Source organism: Molothrus aeneus, chromosome 1 (assembly GCF_037042795.1).
Source record: "Molothrus aeneus isolate 106 chromosome 1, BPBGC_Maene_1.0, whole genome shotgun sequence".
Lineage (NCBI taxonomy): Eukaryota > Metazoa > Chordata > Aves > Passeriformes > Icteridae > Molothrus > Molothrus aeneus.
In genome coordinates this window covers 145,737,203-145,752,717 of record NC_089646.1, presented here as the reverse complement: position 1 = coordinate 145,752,717, position 15,515 = coordinate 145,737,203, and the positions used below count along the sequence as shown (strand labels likewise).

General features: G+C 45.7%; 1 protein-coding gene across 2 annotated transcripts in view; it reads right to left on the bottom strand.

Moving 5' to 3' along the window:
- CCN4 (cellular communication network factor 4) overlaps positions 1-12,251 on the bottom strand; it is a 34,411-nt gene extending 22,160 nt beyond the window's left edge. Inside the window, exon 1 of one of the 2 annotated variants that reach the window (XM_066548416.1) lies at positions 12,076-12,251. In XM_066548416.1, coding sequence (XP_066404513.1) covers positions 12,076-12,148 — 73 coding nt within the window. In that variant the 5' untranslated portion in view covers positions 12,149-12,251. The remainder of the gene's footprint in view (positions 1-12,075) is intronic. The other variant, XM_066548407.1, reaches the window with a different exon arrangement.
- Between the last annotated feature and the right edge of the window lie 3,264 nt (positions 12,252-15,515).

Here is a 15,515-nt window from a genome sequence, read left to right as displayed (position 1 = left end):
AACAAACAAACAAACAAACCCTCCCCCAAACAAACAAAACCCCCAAAACAAACAAACAAACAAAAACCCAAAACCAAATATTGTCTTACACTTTAATAGCAGCAAAAGGAAATAAGATGATCACAAAATATTATGAGATTTAAAAAATACCCAGAAGAACCAGGAGTTTCCACAGGCAGAGACTGAAAATCCAGGGCAACTGCCAGGAGGCAGCAGGTATGCTCATAACATTAAGATCATTCAGAATGTCTGCTATTCAAATATCTCAGAAAGATTTATTCAATGTTCGTGAGAAGGGAATAAAAGAATGGTTTTGTTCCAAAACAGTATTTCCTCAGCACTGAACCGGGGTTCATGAGGAAGTTCCCATCAACAGATGTTCTGAGATGGTCTCTGCATCTCAGGTTTAAGGGAAATCTCTTTTTAATAGTTTGGCTACTTGATAACATTCTTTAAAAAAAAACCTTGAATTCAGATTCAAAATTTTCACCTTGATGTTCTCTCAGATTTGTAAAGTTTCCTTACTTTGTCATGGGCAATTTCACCACATCTGGTCTGTGTTGGTCTGGATTTCCAGAGCTCACATTTAAAATTCAACAGACCTGGCACAGGAAAGTTCCTTCTCTTGGCTGCTAGCTCATGGCTGGGAAAAGAATTCTTTCCCTTTCTGAAAATCAGCAGCACTTGGCTGAGAATGTTTGGCATGCAAGGCTTGGATAAAGCTGGTTATAAAGGTGGATATAAAGGTGGTCAGCTCCCAGGGCCAGTGCATTGTGACAGCTTTGAATCAGGTGTTTGCTCCCATCCTGGAGCCCACGTCAAGGGAAGCCCATTGGGTTTGCAGGAATGCCCCAACAAAGGCAGGAATGAGGCATCTGAGTCCGTGTTCTCAGAAGGCTAATTTATTACTTGATGATACTATATTATATTAAAGAATACTATACTATACCAAAGAATACAGAAAGGATACTTACTGAATGCTAAAAGAATAATAATGAAAACTCGTGACTCTTTCCAGAGTCCCGACACGGCTTGGCCCCAGTTGGCCAATGAGTCAAAACAACTCACACCAGAAACCAATGAAACAATCACCTTTGGGTAAACAATCTCCAAAAACACATTCCAGACCAGCACAACACAGGAGAAGCAAATGAGATAAGAATTGTTTTCCTTTTCTCTGAGGCCTCTCAGCTTCCCAGGAGAAAAGCCCTGGGCGAAGGAATTTTTTCAGAGAATGTGAATGCCACAGTTGGGGCTGTGGGTGCCCAGGCCCCGAGGTCACCACCTGGGGTTCATCTGCCTTGGCAGCCCCACACTGCAGCCCCGGGAGACAAAGAGTCCCTGCTGCTGAGAGGAGAACACCACAGGGTTCTCTCAGCCACGTTTTGGCTGCCCAGAGCAGCAGCTGAGCACAGCATCAAGGATGAGAAGCCAGCAGGGAGACAGAGCCAAAGGGAATTTGGAGAGATCACCTGGATAAATCTCCCATGTGAGGCCTGGGAGATGGGCTGATCCAAACAGTTTTTCTAAGGGATATTTTTTTCTCTTTAGTGAGAACTGCTCTGGAGGAGCAGTCAGCAGAGTGATGGCTATGGGCAGCTTCTTGTCCCATGAAAGAGAAGGCAGTGGGGGTGATGAGTCCCTGGACAGGGAGAACAGGCTGTTCCTGAAGATCTGGCCCAGAAACAGCAAAAAGAGCAAATTTGTGCAGTGGGAATGAGGGGGCTTGGAAAAGTCAGAGCCAGCACTTGAGCCAGCCCTTGAGCCAGCCTGGGCTTTGCACTGCAGCCTTAAACCAGATATGCCTGAAGCTCAGATCCTCTTTTAATACACAACAGAAAGCCCCAAAAAGCAGATGTACCTTCCCTACCACCCCTAACAAAAGCTGACACATTGCAAATGTAGAAGAAAGAAAATAGAGAGAGGCCTTGACTTTTACAAGACTTTGGAGGCAAAACCATAGCTTTTGAATTAAATACAGTGGAAACTACAAGTAAGGAAAAGGGAACACTTCCTGGCACAAATTCAGTAAGAAAAAAAGAAAAGGAGTGAAATTATAAATATAGAAAAAGGATGAATTGAGCTGGAGAATTAATCTCTTGGATCCCAAGGTCAGTGGAAACAGAACTTAAATTCAGAGCTTTGGTAAAAAGAGACACCAGAGAATGAACCTAAAAAACTGATGCAATAATTAAATATAAAGGCTGGTATACTTAAAGGTTTCACCTCTCCAGCTTGGAATGCACATACATCACATGCACAAGCAAGAAGAGGGTGTCACATTCTGTTTCTAGGAGGGAGTACTCATGGTGGAAAGAAGTAACTTTCATGAGGGTGATATTGTTAAATGATCCTGTTTTAATCTGGGGCCCCAGAGGTGAAGTGACTGTCCCACAGGCAGACAGGATATCTGTGGCAGAGCCAGAAATAGCAGTTAGATTTCTTGTTCCTACACTGCAACCATACCATGATCCCTCCTCCTACACACAGCTAAGAAACTGAGTTCTTACTGGATGCAAAAAAGAAATCATTCCACTGAGCTGCCTCTCAGGTGCTGTCAGCTCAGCAAAGCCAGATTCTTAGTGTTTGGCTTTCAACCCTCACATGCACCTGATGCCTGCAAAAGGGCAGAACTCTTTCACCTCTCCAACACCTTCAAATCCCACACATAGTGGTGATCAGTAGTTTATAGCTTGATGGATCTGTGCAGAGTGATGAAATGGGTCTCTCACACGTGATTCCCTCTTGCTTGCAGGCAGCTCTGATACTGCTGAGACTAAACCAAAACGGTGACAAAATTCCTGTCTGTGATCCAGAGACCTGCTGACACTATGAATGTAAAAAAAAAATAACACAGAACAAAACAAAGCAAAACCAAACAGAACTTCGCTCAGGCCAGGGTATTGCTGCCACTTCCCCATCCCAAACCATGCCAGCCAGGAAAGTGGCAACACCTCAGCCCTTAAAGAGTTAACACTGCTGCTTGCAGCCATGGAGGAGGACAGCAGCTGTATGGTCTGTCTCTGGGAGGATGAAGATAAATTGCTAATTACGTGGTTACCAGCATTTTGGTCTCCCACGGCCCCGACACGCGAGGGCAGTGTTGGTGCACAAATGGCGCTCCCAGCAGAGCCCTGCTTCTCCCAGCAGAGCATCCCCCCGGGCCGAGGCTGCTCCATGGACACCACTTGTGCCAGAAAAACCACATTGGAGAAGGCAATGGGAAGGGGCAGGAGGTGTTAAGCCAGGATATTTATATCCTGTCAGCTCCCACTGCAGAGGCAGTTTTTCTAAGGAGGTTTCCCTTGTATTCTAGAGGGTGAACAATGAAACCATGATCAAGCCCTTTACAGTCATATAGTCACGTGGGAATGAAACAAATTCCATTATTTAATAATTGCTCTATAAAATGTTACAGTTTTAAAGGAGGATGCAGAGGTTTTAAAGGAATCTCAACTTTGCTGCTGTAGGATCCATTTACTCCTCTAATCAAATACTCCAGGCTCCCAGATGATACTCTGGCAAGCATTTTAATATAGCTGGGACAGAGAGAAACAGTGAAAAATACAGCACAAACATCTCCTCAAGTGCAAGCAGACTCTCTGTATGATATTTATGGAAAAATTGACACAAACCAAAAAAATACAAAGGGAGTGGGGGGTGGTGCATATATGCATATATGTACTATATATATATACACACACACACGTAAACTACACAAAATTAAGCATATCATCTTTAAAAAGCAGAAACATCTTATTTGAGCCTGAACCTAGTTATGTAATGCATTGTTCCACCACAAACCCAGGAGCTCACCCACACCCAGGCAGCTTTGGTGGGCAAGGAACTCACCAGCCCTCAAAAGCAGGATCACACCACCTCTGTGGGGAGCCCCAGTGCACTGAGCAAAAACACCACAGGTTTTGATGCAAAATCTGGAAATATAAGTCAAACAACCTCCCAAATTCCACCACCTATGACCCCTTTGTCAGGCTCCAGGACTGCTGTGCCTCATAGAATAAATGTCATTTTAAAAATGTGCCCTTGGGACGCCACTAGAACAGGGAAAATTAATAGCGAACAGTCTCCATAAATGAACTGCAGTGTTAAATAGCAGGGATGTCATTTTACATTTAACTGCTAGGGTCAAATGTGGAAATAAAACTCACAAAGGAGCCAAATGAATTTGCCCTCGTTCTCTTACTTCAGTGTTTATCAGCCCACACACAGATGCTGTGGGTATGATCCAGTCCTGTAAGTCCAAGATCTTGCAGGAAATATTGCCAGCAGTACTTATCAATAAATCACCTGCCAAATGGCCAAACTAGTTAATGAAACCTGGCTATTTTCCTTATTATTGTTTTCCAGCCTTTTCCCCCTCCTCATTAAAATGTACCTGAAGAGTTTTATCATGTAATCCATTTGCAGATTCTTAGCACTGGCTGCAGTTTTGTGGTTTGGTCCTTCCTTGCTAAACAGCTAAAATAACCCAGCTGTTAGTCTCAACCCCAGGAATTGGTAGCCTAGGGGCAGCCAGGAACATGTGCCAGCCATTCAGAGGAGAATTTAATTCTCCCTGTGTGGATTTCAATGTCTCTGCCTCCTTATCAGCCCAGATACAGAGTTCCCTTTGTCACAGCTGATACAAGTTGGTGACCATAAATGTGAGCTATGGCCTCCTTGGTCATCACATACACCCAGGAATTTACTGGTGGACTTGGAAAAACCAGAAAGGAGGATTTGCAAGTCCAAAACCTCAGATACAGAGTGGCCTCACATGCCCACGGCTATGAGAATGCCAAGGACACATCAGGCATGGCAGAGATGATGGCACAGGGGTGTAGAGCACAGCCAGGAGATGCTATGGGATAGTCATGGCCCTTTCTGGGGAAGTTCCCAGTCTCTCTGCAGAGCCCTGGTATATTATTGTTCACCCAGTGCAAGAAGTCTGGTCCCTGCATGGATAAAACAAGTCCACCAGAGTCATTGCTTTGGGTGATTAGTGCTGTGCCCAAAAGGCATCAAACTGTGTTCCAGCAAAACCATGCTCCATTTCTTACTCTATATTCTTCTTTTCAAAGGACAAGGATGTGTGTGCAGAAGAGGAAACTTCAGCAAGAGAAAAAAACCCAACCCCCTGCCCATCCTGCCATCAAATGTAACTGAAAGAGCTTCAGTAAGAAAACAACAAAAAGAAAAGCCTGATTGTAGTGTGAAAGACTGGTGGAGCATGGAAAGAATCAAAACCTTTAGGCCACTCAGAAATTAAAATGTGAGTTGCATTTACAAATCCTAGAAAAGGGAGAGTTCAGCAGTTCATGCAGCTACAAATCATTGCTCCCTTCTAATGAAAATAAAATCATTATTATGAAAATATTATCATTATTTTTAATAATGATAGTCAGTGGGTCATTCAGAGCAACTTTGGTCAGAGCTGTGAAGCCTGTGTGGGCTGCACTGTTCCTGGTGGCATACAGATAATTTTCTGTCAGGAATTGTACAGAATTACAAAGTTGGTTACTACTCCTGACTTTACTGTGTTCTTTTCCTTACACACAGATACTGCAAGGGTGCAAGGGGTAATGGTTTTAAACTGAAGGAAGGGCAATTAGGATTAGACATAAAGAAGATTTTTGGAAGGATGTTTGAACACTGGCACTTGTTGCCCAGAAAGGTGGTGGGTGCTCCATCCCTAAAAACACTGATGGTCACGTTGGAGGGCTCTGAGCAGCCTGGTTGAGTTGAAGATGCCCCTGCTCATTTCAGCAGGGTTGGACAGTTTGACCTTTAAAAATCCTATCCAACCCAAAGCATTCTAAAATTCTATGACTACACATGATATTTACATATTTCTGAATCTAATGTAAATACTAACTGAGTCAAGCCACACAGTTGCATGTTAGAGATGTAATAATAAAACCAATCCATCATATCTACTTCCAAGCCTTTCACTGGAGATTGTTTCAATGTGTTTGGAAGGGAAAGGGCAGGTTTACTTTGAGATGAGTAGGAGTTTGTTTCATGCTGGACCAAGAGATCTTGCTGCACCTTCCCACCACCAAACATGAGATGTTTTTTCCAAGGAAATCCTGTGAATTTGCAATGCAAGCTCATAGGATAAGGTCCTTTTGCAGTGCTGGAATTGCTCTGTGACAGCAAAGGTTTAACTGTGCAGGTGTCCAGCAGCATCAGGGTCCAGGTGACTCATAACCCTCTGTGGATGAGCCCACAATTATTTCTGCAAATCCCTCTCAGGTTTCCTTTTGGGCCCATTGCTCACCATCCTGGATTTCATGAAACTTGGCCTTCCAACTTGCTCATCTCTCATTTGCTTTATAGGTTAAGTGGAATGACAGACCCAGACTAATAAAACAGAAGAACAATGTGGGAGCTATTGAGAAAGAGAAGAGGAACTGAGATGACCACAGAGTCCTGGAATGCATTACCAACCCAAGTATTAGAAATTCATTATTTGAGCTGTGCCACAAAGTTCAGCTTAAGTGCTTTCTTCCACAGCCATTTCAGCCTAAAGGCTCTCCTTTCCTTCCCCAACCACAAGAATATTTACTTGTGGGACAGAGTCAGTGGCTGGCACCCACAGAGGTAAAAATGCCCTTTTTCCCTTTTGCTTTCCCACACCTTGCCCAGATGCAAGGATTACAAAGCCCAGCAGTAGACAACAAGACAATACAAGGGATTAAAAGGATTCCAGAAGCTTCACCCAGGACGCCAGAACAAACATGACATTTCCATGTGGATGCAAATAAAGAACAGAGCACCAGCAGAGATACATCCCAAAGCTGGGAGACCACCAGGCTGTAGAAGAACCTGTGATCCTCACCCATAGCTAGGAAACCCAGAGCAGCACTGGAGAATGCCTGCACAGAGCTCCTAAAGCAGCAGAGTCCCTTGACCCTGCAACACATCTGTAAAAATCACATCTGTGATCTCCTGCAGCAATGGGAAGCTGAAGAGAACTCACCTCAGGGTGCAGCAAACCCTGGGTGCTACAACATATGAAGAGGCAATGATGGGGAAATTGGGTGCTGGAAGTCCAGTCCAACTTGAACACACAAAGGAAACAAATGGGTAGCATTTCTTTGGGCTTATCAACTACCAGTCAATGTTTCTACTCAACAGAAAGGGAAAATTGTGCTTTTGAGATAAGGGCCATAAGAATGAGGATGCTTGACCTATATCATATGAAAGCAAAGGGGGAAGCAGGAGGAATAAATTAATGCAAGACACCTACCCAAACTTCCTACTGACATATCTGAAAGACTGAGTAAAATCTCACCCTGCTTTCTGGCCCACACCTTGAGACATTGTCAGGTTCAACATCCAAATGTATCTTCAGCTGAAGCTGTGGGTGTCCAGCTTTTGCCAGGCCACAGCTGCCAAGGTTCGCATACATTTCTTGGGTTTATAAACAGTTTCAATTCCACTCATGCATGAGAGCCAGGGCTGTCCAGACAGGAATGCTCAAGACCCCTCTGGGACACTGAGACATCCAAAAGGAGAAGTTCTTAGTAAGCTGAGCCCTGGCAAAATGCTAGAGCAACTCTTAACATGCTAACCTGGGAGCCCAGAGCTTCTGAAGAACAAATGTCCCATATGGGTATAGAGGACTTCTGAAATTTTTAACCATAGCACTCGGGAAGGCAGGAGAAAGTAAACATGAGTCTTTGAAAGGACAGACACACAGAATCACCACATAAATCTCACACTATTGCTAAAATCCACAGCTATCACTTTTAACTAATGCTTTCTCCTGGAGAAGCCTCCCCTGAGGGCAGGACTGCTGCAGTGTGGAATGGGGACAGGACCCATCCCAGGGGACATAAACAGGCACAGCTGTGAGGAGGGTGAGGAAACCAATCCCTGTCCACAGCCCTGTTGTGGTTGATGCTGGAAAAGATATTGTTTCACACTACCAAAGCAAATTCAGACCCTTCCAGGAGAAATTCTGAAATAAAATGCATCAGGTCCTACTTCTCTCAGCAGAAACTCTGTGTGTGTGTGTGTGTGTGTGTGTGTGTGTGTGTGTGTGTACTTGGGAAGCATCTTCATCAAAACCAGACCTGGGTGTGGGTCTCTGATCCATGTGAAGAACATTCAGTGCTACCTTCAGGATGTTGCCTTAGCAATGACTTCACTCTGCAAGGGGATGTGTGAGGGGGGTCTGCCAAATGAAAGATCAGCTTTGGGAAGGCCCTGTGCACAATGCAGCCATACCCATGGGAGCTGTGTCTGCCAGCTCCAAGCCTCAAGATGTTAAATTTCCATAGCTGAATCTTCAGCTGCTATAACCAGAGCAATTTAATCGCTGACTACAATTTATGGAAGTGTAGGATAAGAGCCCTTCTACAGAGAAGTGTATCCAGTCTACCTCTGGTAACCAGATGTTGTCAAGCAAGAGGGAATAGTGGGAAGGTTAGAAGGACAAGGCACAGCAATTTTGAACCTGTGCTGCCTGAGATAATCTGTGCATCATTAGCCATGGTGCAAACCAGGAACATTCTGTCAAGAAGCACTTAACAGGTAAAGCTCAGCTCACCCTCCCTGGGGTACCATGGGATTTTTGCAGGGAAGAATAAAGGTGTCACTTTGTCTTTTCTTTGTGTTTTTGTTTTGCTTTGTTTTGGTTTTATGTTTATGTTTGGTGAAAATATGGTTTTTCCTGGAAGAGCCCAAAGAAATTTTAAATTTTTTTCCTGCTACCAAATCCAAATATTTCAAAGATTAAATTCTTGGGTTTATATCTGTAAGATAAATCTCATAAAAGAAGGAAAAATAACACATTGTGGTTCTTAACACACAGCCTGAGGCAGCCCTGAGCCTGGGTCATTATCAGTTACTATGTAGTGAAATATGTGTCTGCAAATGAGATGGTGCCAAATAAAACCATTTTTGAGCATCTCTCTCCTCCTTCCCACCCATCAAAGCCAAAAGCTTTGTGTTTGTGGACCATGACTGCCATCACATCAGATAAATCAATACCTGCCTAGTAGTAGATGTGATGAAGAACAACTTGATTCTTTGCTTTATTTCTCTATTTGAGAAATCTGCAGGTTTGCATTCACCCTATTATTTTTTATTTTAGATTGTCACATCTACACACCTCCCATTCTTCCACTTCAAATGTTTTAGAAACCTCCAATGCTGTTCTTCCTACCTAAGCTCCTTTACTAATTTTCTACAAAGTACAGAATAGTTTCTTTAACCACCACCCTGGTTTAGGACATTTTGTCCTTTCTGAATAAGTGGTCTCACACTTCTGAGTCATCAGGACTGGAGACTGAAGATGCTGGCTCTAACTCCTCAATGTGCAACACTGAAAGGAGCCAACATATCCAGTTTTAAAGTCCTTGCTGCAAAAATGACTCAGGCACTGAGGAATCTCAGCCTGGTTAGGGACTTAGGCTCCCATGGTCTCTGTCCTTACATATGTATATATATATATATATATATATATATATAAAAGCCAACAAAGTATTTCAATAAATTTTTCAAAACTTATGCCTAAAATTCCAGCTATGTTCAGTTATTTTTTTCTTCACAAGTCCATCACCTGTGCAGTTTTGCCCTAATAAAAACCCCTGTTGATAAAATTTCTTAAGAATTGAATAACTAGTTTCAAACAGTACCAGGAGATGCAGAACCTGAGAGCTGCCTTCTGAAATGCCTTTGAGACCTGCCTGACCTTCCTATATTATCTCCTCTGCCTTTCTCCCTAGAACAATACTATATCTAACCCAGAGGGTCAATCCTCTTCTTTCCCAGTGGAACATCTTTTTCTGCCCTAGTTCTTCCTATATGTGAAGAGTGACAAGGATCCAGGGAGACCACAGGGCTTGGCACAGTGTGCACAGTGACCTGCCTGGTGCTACCACTCCATGGATGTCTCTGCAGAGTTAGAAAGATCTTTATTACTGTTGTGGTGATGCCAGCAAAAACAAAAATCTATGGATGATGAATTGGGACAGTGTTGGAGCTTTACCAGGACTCGCCTGTTATGACTCTCATGACTTATCTAAAATATCTCATGAGCTGGGTGGCCACGCCAGATAAATATTCACAAAGTAATTGCAATATTCCTTGTTTCTTCATACAGTGCCCTTAATCAGACCAAACTAAGAATTCTCTGCTCCCAAAAGTCCTTTCAATACTCCATAGGCTAATACTCCCTCCCAGATGCTCTGCCCACCCCTTTCACTGATCTGTGCTGTACACATTTTTCATCCCTGTTTCCTCCCTCCCTTGTATATGACAAACAGAAACCTGCTTTCCTCAGCCTACCAAGCTCCCATCACATCCCAGCTCAGGCATGGAGAGGGTCCAGAGAAAGCCAATTCATTACTGGGGAGAAATTATCCCCACTCATTGGTTTCCAAGTACAACTTTCCAAGTTCCAACCCCATGGGTGTGTTCAGGAGGTGACAGTGTCCCCAAATGCCCCAAGGAGCAGCTTCACCTGGTCTATTCAATGGAGAGCTTGAGCTAGAACTCTTGAGACCCAGGAGGCTTTTTAGGCTATTTTTAAACTGTTTTGAACACTTTTTAGATACCCTTTAGACCAAACAGGCTGCTAGGAGCATCTGGATTGCACTCACTTGCCTATCTGCTCAGCAAGAGCATGTGCCTGCATGTATTGACATAGAGATTTTCATTCCACAGCAGGTTTTTCACAAAAATCTTTGATACCAAGGGAACCCAGGACAACCCCTGCACAATTTACAAGGCTTGCACAGATCTCTTCTAGTGACAGTGTTTTTGGGGGCAGGGGGCACCTCCCTCCTTTGATTTTTTCCCTGCCGAACAAAAATCAGCTGTGGTAGAACCAGCTTCCCGCAGGAGCACAAGAGGTGCAGTTTGTTTGCCGTCGGTTTTGCGGTGTGTTTTATTTTACAGAAGCCGCCCTGTTATCAGCATCCACGCAGGACTTATCTCTGTGCCATCTGCCGTCACCCAGGTGTGCTGCTCTCCTGGTTTAGAGTCTCGCTGCATCTCACAAGACACGAGCCAGCCCCTGATGCACAGGGGATGCAAAATCCGGGCACAGGGATGCTCAGACACCGCTGACACGTGTCCGGCTCCGGGAGCACCAACCTCGAGCTGGGGAGCCCACACGGGTCTCTGACATCCCGGGGATGGGATGACAGAGTGGAACTCATTCCCGGGGTCCCCGAGGCTCCCCGAGCCCCGAGTGCAGCGCTGGATCGGGGATGGGGACAGGGATCGCTCACAGGCGCTGCTCCTCCCGCCGGACCCTCGGCTGCCCACGGCTGCTCTCAGCCCTGGCTCCCGCCCGGGAATTCCACCCGAGCTGTGGCAAGCACCGGGAAAGGCAAAGCAAAACTCGGGAAACGAGCGGCTTCCCGGGACCGCCTTTTCCTAAGAGGAGGGGGAGGAAAGCGGCTCCAAGAGATCGGGAGGGGATCAAACCCTGCTCCCGAGGCAGCGGCGGGAGCGGCTCCACCTGCGGGAGCGGCCGGCGGCACCTCCGGGACCCGATCCCGGTCCCAGTCCCCATCCCGATCCCGGTCCCAGTCCCCATCCCGATCCCGATCCCCATCCCGGTCCCGTCACGGCTTCGCCCCGCGCCGGTACCGGCACCGGAGCTGCCTCAGTCCCGGCACTCCTGGGCACCCGTCGGGAACCTGCCCTTTCCCCTCCACACCGGTCCCTGACAGCCTCAGCCGCGCTGCTGAGGGGAATCTCCTCATCCTGCTTTTGCTCCATGACACAAATAGTAACAATGCAAAAAAAAATAAAAAAAAACCCTACAGTTTTCTGTGCTGATCCACCTGGATGCTGAGAAGAGCTCAACCCTGAGACACTTCTGCATCCTTTCCTTTCCTTTCCTTTCCTTTCCTTTCCTTTCCTTTCCTTTCCTTTCCTTTCCTTTCCTTTCCTTTCCCCTCAGCTCACCTTTCCCTTCCTGCTCTCACAACTCCCCAGATCTCTGCAGTTCCCTCCTTCCCACACGCAGCACCCTGGGCTCTCCCAGCCCACCCTGCATTAAACCCCAGTGTGTTTGCAAAGTCAGCTCTCCCCGGCAGTTTCCAAACTCACCTGCAAAATGCTGCTTGCTGCTAGAATCCAGGGCAAAAGCCACCTCATCCCTGGAAGCCGGGATTAAATACATTTGATTGAACCCAGATTTAGAGCCGTTTTGAACAAAAACACCACTTTGGGGAACGCAGAGCAATCCTGAACTGGCAACCCAGCCTAGGCACTCTGCCTTTTTCTCTTGGCTCTTTGGGGATTTTATTAAAGACAGACCTGACGTCACGGTGAAGGACAAGCCCTGCATTTTTCCTCTGGAGAAACTTTTCCTGCCTTCACTTCTTCATTTTTGCGTGTGGTGTTGTCCCACCTCCTGCATTTCAGAGCATCGCCGTGAGCCAAAGGGCTCTTAAAGGGGAAGCGGCAGCGCCGGGGTCCAACACGCTGCGATTTCAGCTCAGCTCCGAGAGGCTCAGAGCTCATCCCTCACGCTGCTGAAGGCGTTCAGACTCTGGCAATGTAGCTGGTACAGCAAGAAACGTTTGATCTGGCTTTGCTGGTTACAATCAATGAGATGACACGTATACAATTATTCACAGATGTTTGATGTATTTGATTTTTAAAAAGAGTGACTTCATCTGATGAGCAAAAGGACATTTGTCCTGCACACCCTGTGGGGAACAGTCTGACAACTCCTTTGGGACTCCTCTCTTTACAGAGCAACCCCAGATCACACAATCCCCTGCCATGCCTCACATCCCTTCCATGATTTCAGTGTTTAGGAGGGTGCATCAGCCCTGGGCCCAGTTACCCTTCTATCCCGTGTCAGCAGTGGGCATGACAAATATTGTCCAGGTACGTAGGAGTGCAAACCCCACCCTGAACTAAAACCTCACCCCAAACTCTCTGATCGCCTGTATCCCTGCTAATGTATGCCCTTACTTTAGCTGAGAAATGTCTGATGTATTTTTCTCCTTTTACTTAGGCACAGGTATAGGCTTTCCTCCAACCATTCTGAATCTAAATTTGAAATAATTTGAAGTCTCTTTTATCCTTAAACTAAAATAGAATATTATAAGGAAAATGAGTGCTAGCAAAGGGATGGAAAACCCTGTTAAACAGCTTCAAAGGTCTTAAATGTAAGAGTTTATTCATGGGCTAAGTGTCAGTAAGTGTCAAGCTAAATTTAAAAGTAGGCAAACCTTTCTTTTTGATGTGACAGGCTGGGCAGCGATGGGTGGGTGAATCACTCTGATGGCCAAACTAGAACTGAGATGTTTCCTTAACTTCTGCTCTGCTTTGGTTACCACCTGGAACTCAGGTGTTCCAGGTTGGGTTGGGATGAGCCACTCCCAGCCCCTCAGCCTAACCAGCCATCCAACATAAGAAGAATGTGGAGCTGTTGGAGTGAGTCTAGAGGAGGTCACTAAGATGATCAGAGGGATGGGATACCTCTCCTGTGAGGAAGGGCTGAGAGAGTCGGAGTTGTTCAACCTGGAGAAGGCACCAAGAAGACCTTACAGCACCTTCCAGTATGTAAAGGGGCTCCAAGAGAGCAGGGGAGAGTCCTTTGGCCTTTATGTAGTGACTGGACAAGGAGAAATATTTTTGTGCTGAAAGGGGCTAGATTTAGATTAGATATTAGGAAGAAATCCTTTGCTGTGAGAATTGTGAGGGACTGGAACAATTCTGAGAAACTGTGAATTCCTCATTCATTGAAGTGTTCGAGACCAGGGCTCTGAGCAGCCTGATCTAGTGGAAGATGTCCCTGCCTGCAGAAGGGGGGTTGGAACTAGCTGATCTTTAAATTCCCTTTGTACCCAAAGTGTTCTGTGATTCTCTCCCAGCCCTGCTGCGTGTCTGGTGCTGTGTGGGGTTGTCACAACTGCAGATTTGGCACAGCTGAATGCTCAAGGCTGGGGCTGACAGTGAGTGGGGGTGGGGAGGGTGAGAAATCTGCTCCAGTGACTTCTGGTCACAGAGCAGCTTCTACGCCTCCATGCTGTGTGATGTGGCATGGGCAGAGTAATGGTTTCACACCAGCTGGACTGGGGAGCTCTAACAGATCAGTTTGTTTGTCTGGACAGACAGCTGCTCTGGGAGATGGTTCAAACAGAATTAAATCAAACTGAAGGAAGTTCCACAAGCTGTCTTCCTCCTCCAGCATCTTCACCCCTACCACAGCCCCTTCCCAGGACTCACAACCCTGAAGAGCAGGCTCAGGATTATGTTTTCTGTCAGGTTCTTCCAGAACTATGTCTGTTCTCCCTCCTCTATGTCCTCCCCATTTTTCTTCACTTCCTCCTCTGTTTGTTCAGTCCAGCTTTTTCTATTTCAATATTTCTCTCACCCTGCTGTCACCAGCACATCCTTCCTTGTACATCCTTGATATTCTGCAGGGGAATGTAGCACAGACCCTGCACTCTTGGTGTCACCTGGGTGGTGCTCACCTGCATGAGGACACTACTGAGTGCCAGACTTTGGGATCCAAACCTCTAATACTCTGTGAAGTGAAAGTAGCATTTTGAGAGTTCAATTCCTCTGACCTAGGTGAAAAGGCCTCTTTTTAAAAAAAAGTGAAACTATTTGGGTTAGTCTAGGGTAAAAGGCTCAGATGTAAATCTGATAGCTAATATTTCATACAGATTGGGATTGCTGGCTTGGAGACAAAGGAGCCACGATAGCAGGTCTAGCAAAAATAACTTTCAAAATGAAGGAGGAACAAAAGTTCAAAGCTCATGTGGTATCAGACTACAACATCAAGGGAAAGAGCACTTTAGAAATGACATAAATATGGCATTGTGTTGGTTTGGGTTTTTTCCCAAAAAACATTTGGTTATCTCCCACTCTTTGACTATTTCTCCAGCGTATTTCATTGCCTCAGTGAATTCCTTAGCAAATGCTGTGGTCGAGTGTGTCAGCAAGGATGAAGTCACTGAGATGTGGACATCTGGCTGTTTGAAGCTCCACAGCCCACCTCAGCTGGCTTGTGAGAGTTTGTCATGTGATCATAAAGCAGACACTCTGGCTTGGCTTGGATGAGACAGGGCTCAAGGACTGGCCCTGCAGCCCCAGGGCTGGGCTGCTGAGACCCCCAGGTGCCTGAGCAGCCTTCTGATGGTGATTCCTGTGTGGGTATGGCACACTGGCCACATCCAGGTGTGCCTGGGTGTCATGTAATTTCATTAAATCCCAAATGACAGGGACATTTTGGCTCTTGTTGAGCTCTTTGATAGCAGCAGCCCAAACCTGGGCTTCTATGAGCTCTCAGGTCCCTCAAAGGATGACAATGCTGAAAGAGATCACTGCAGTCCTGTGTCACCCTGGCTTGATCCTGGGGAGTCTTGTACTGACCCCAGTAAATGAAGCCTCTAAAGACACTTCTCTGTCTAATTCAAGCACTTCAATTTAAGATCTTCAAATGATGGAAAATCCACTTCATGTTTTGATGAGTTCAGTTACATTCACTATTAAACATTTGTGCCATATTTCAGTCTGAGTTTGCT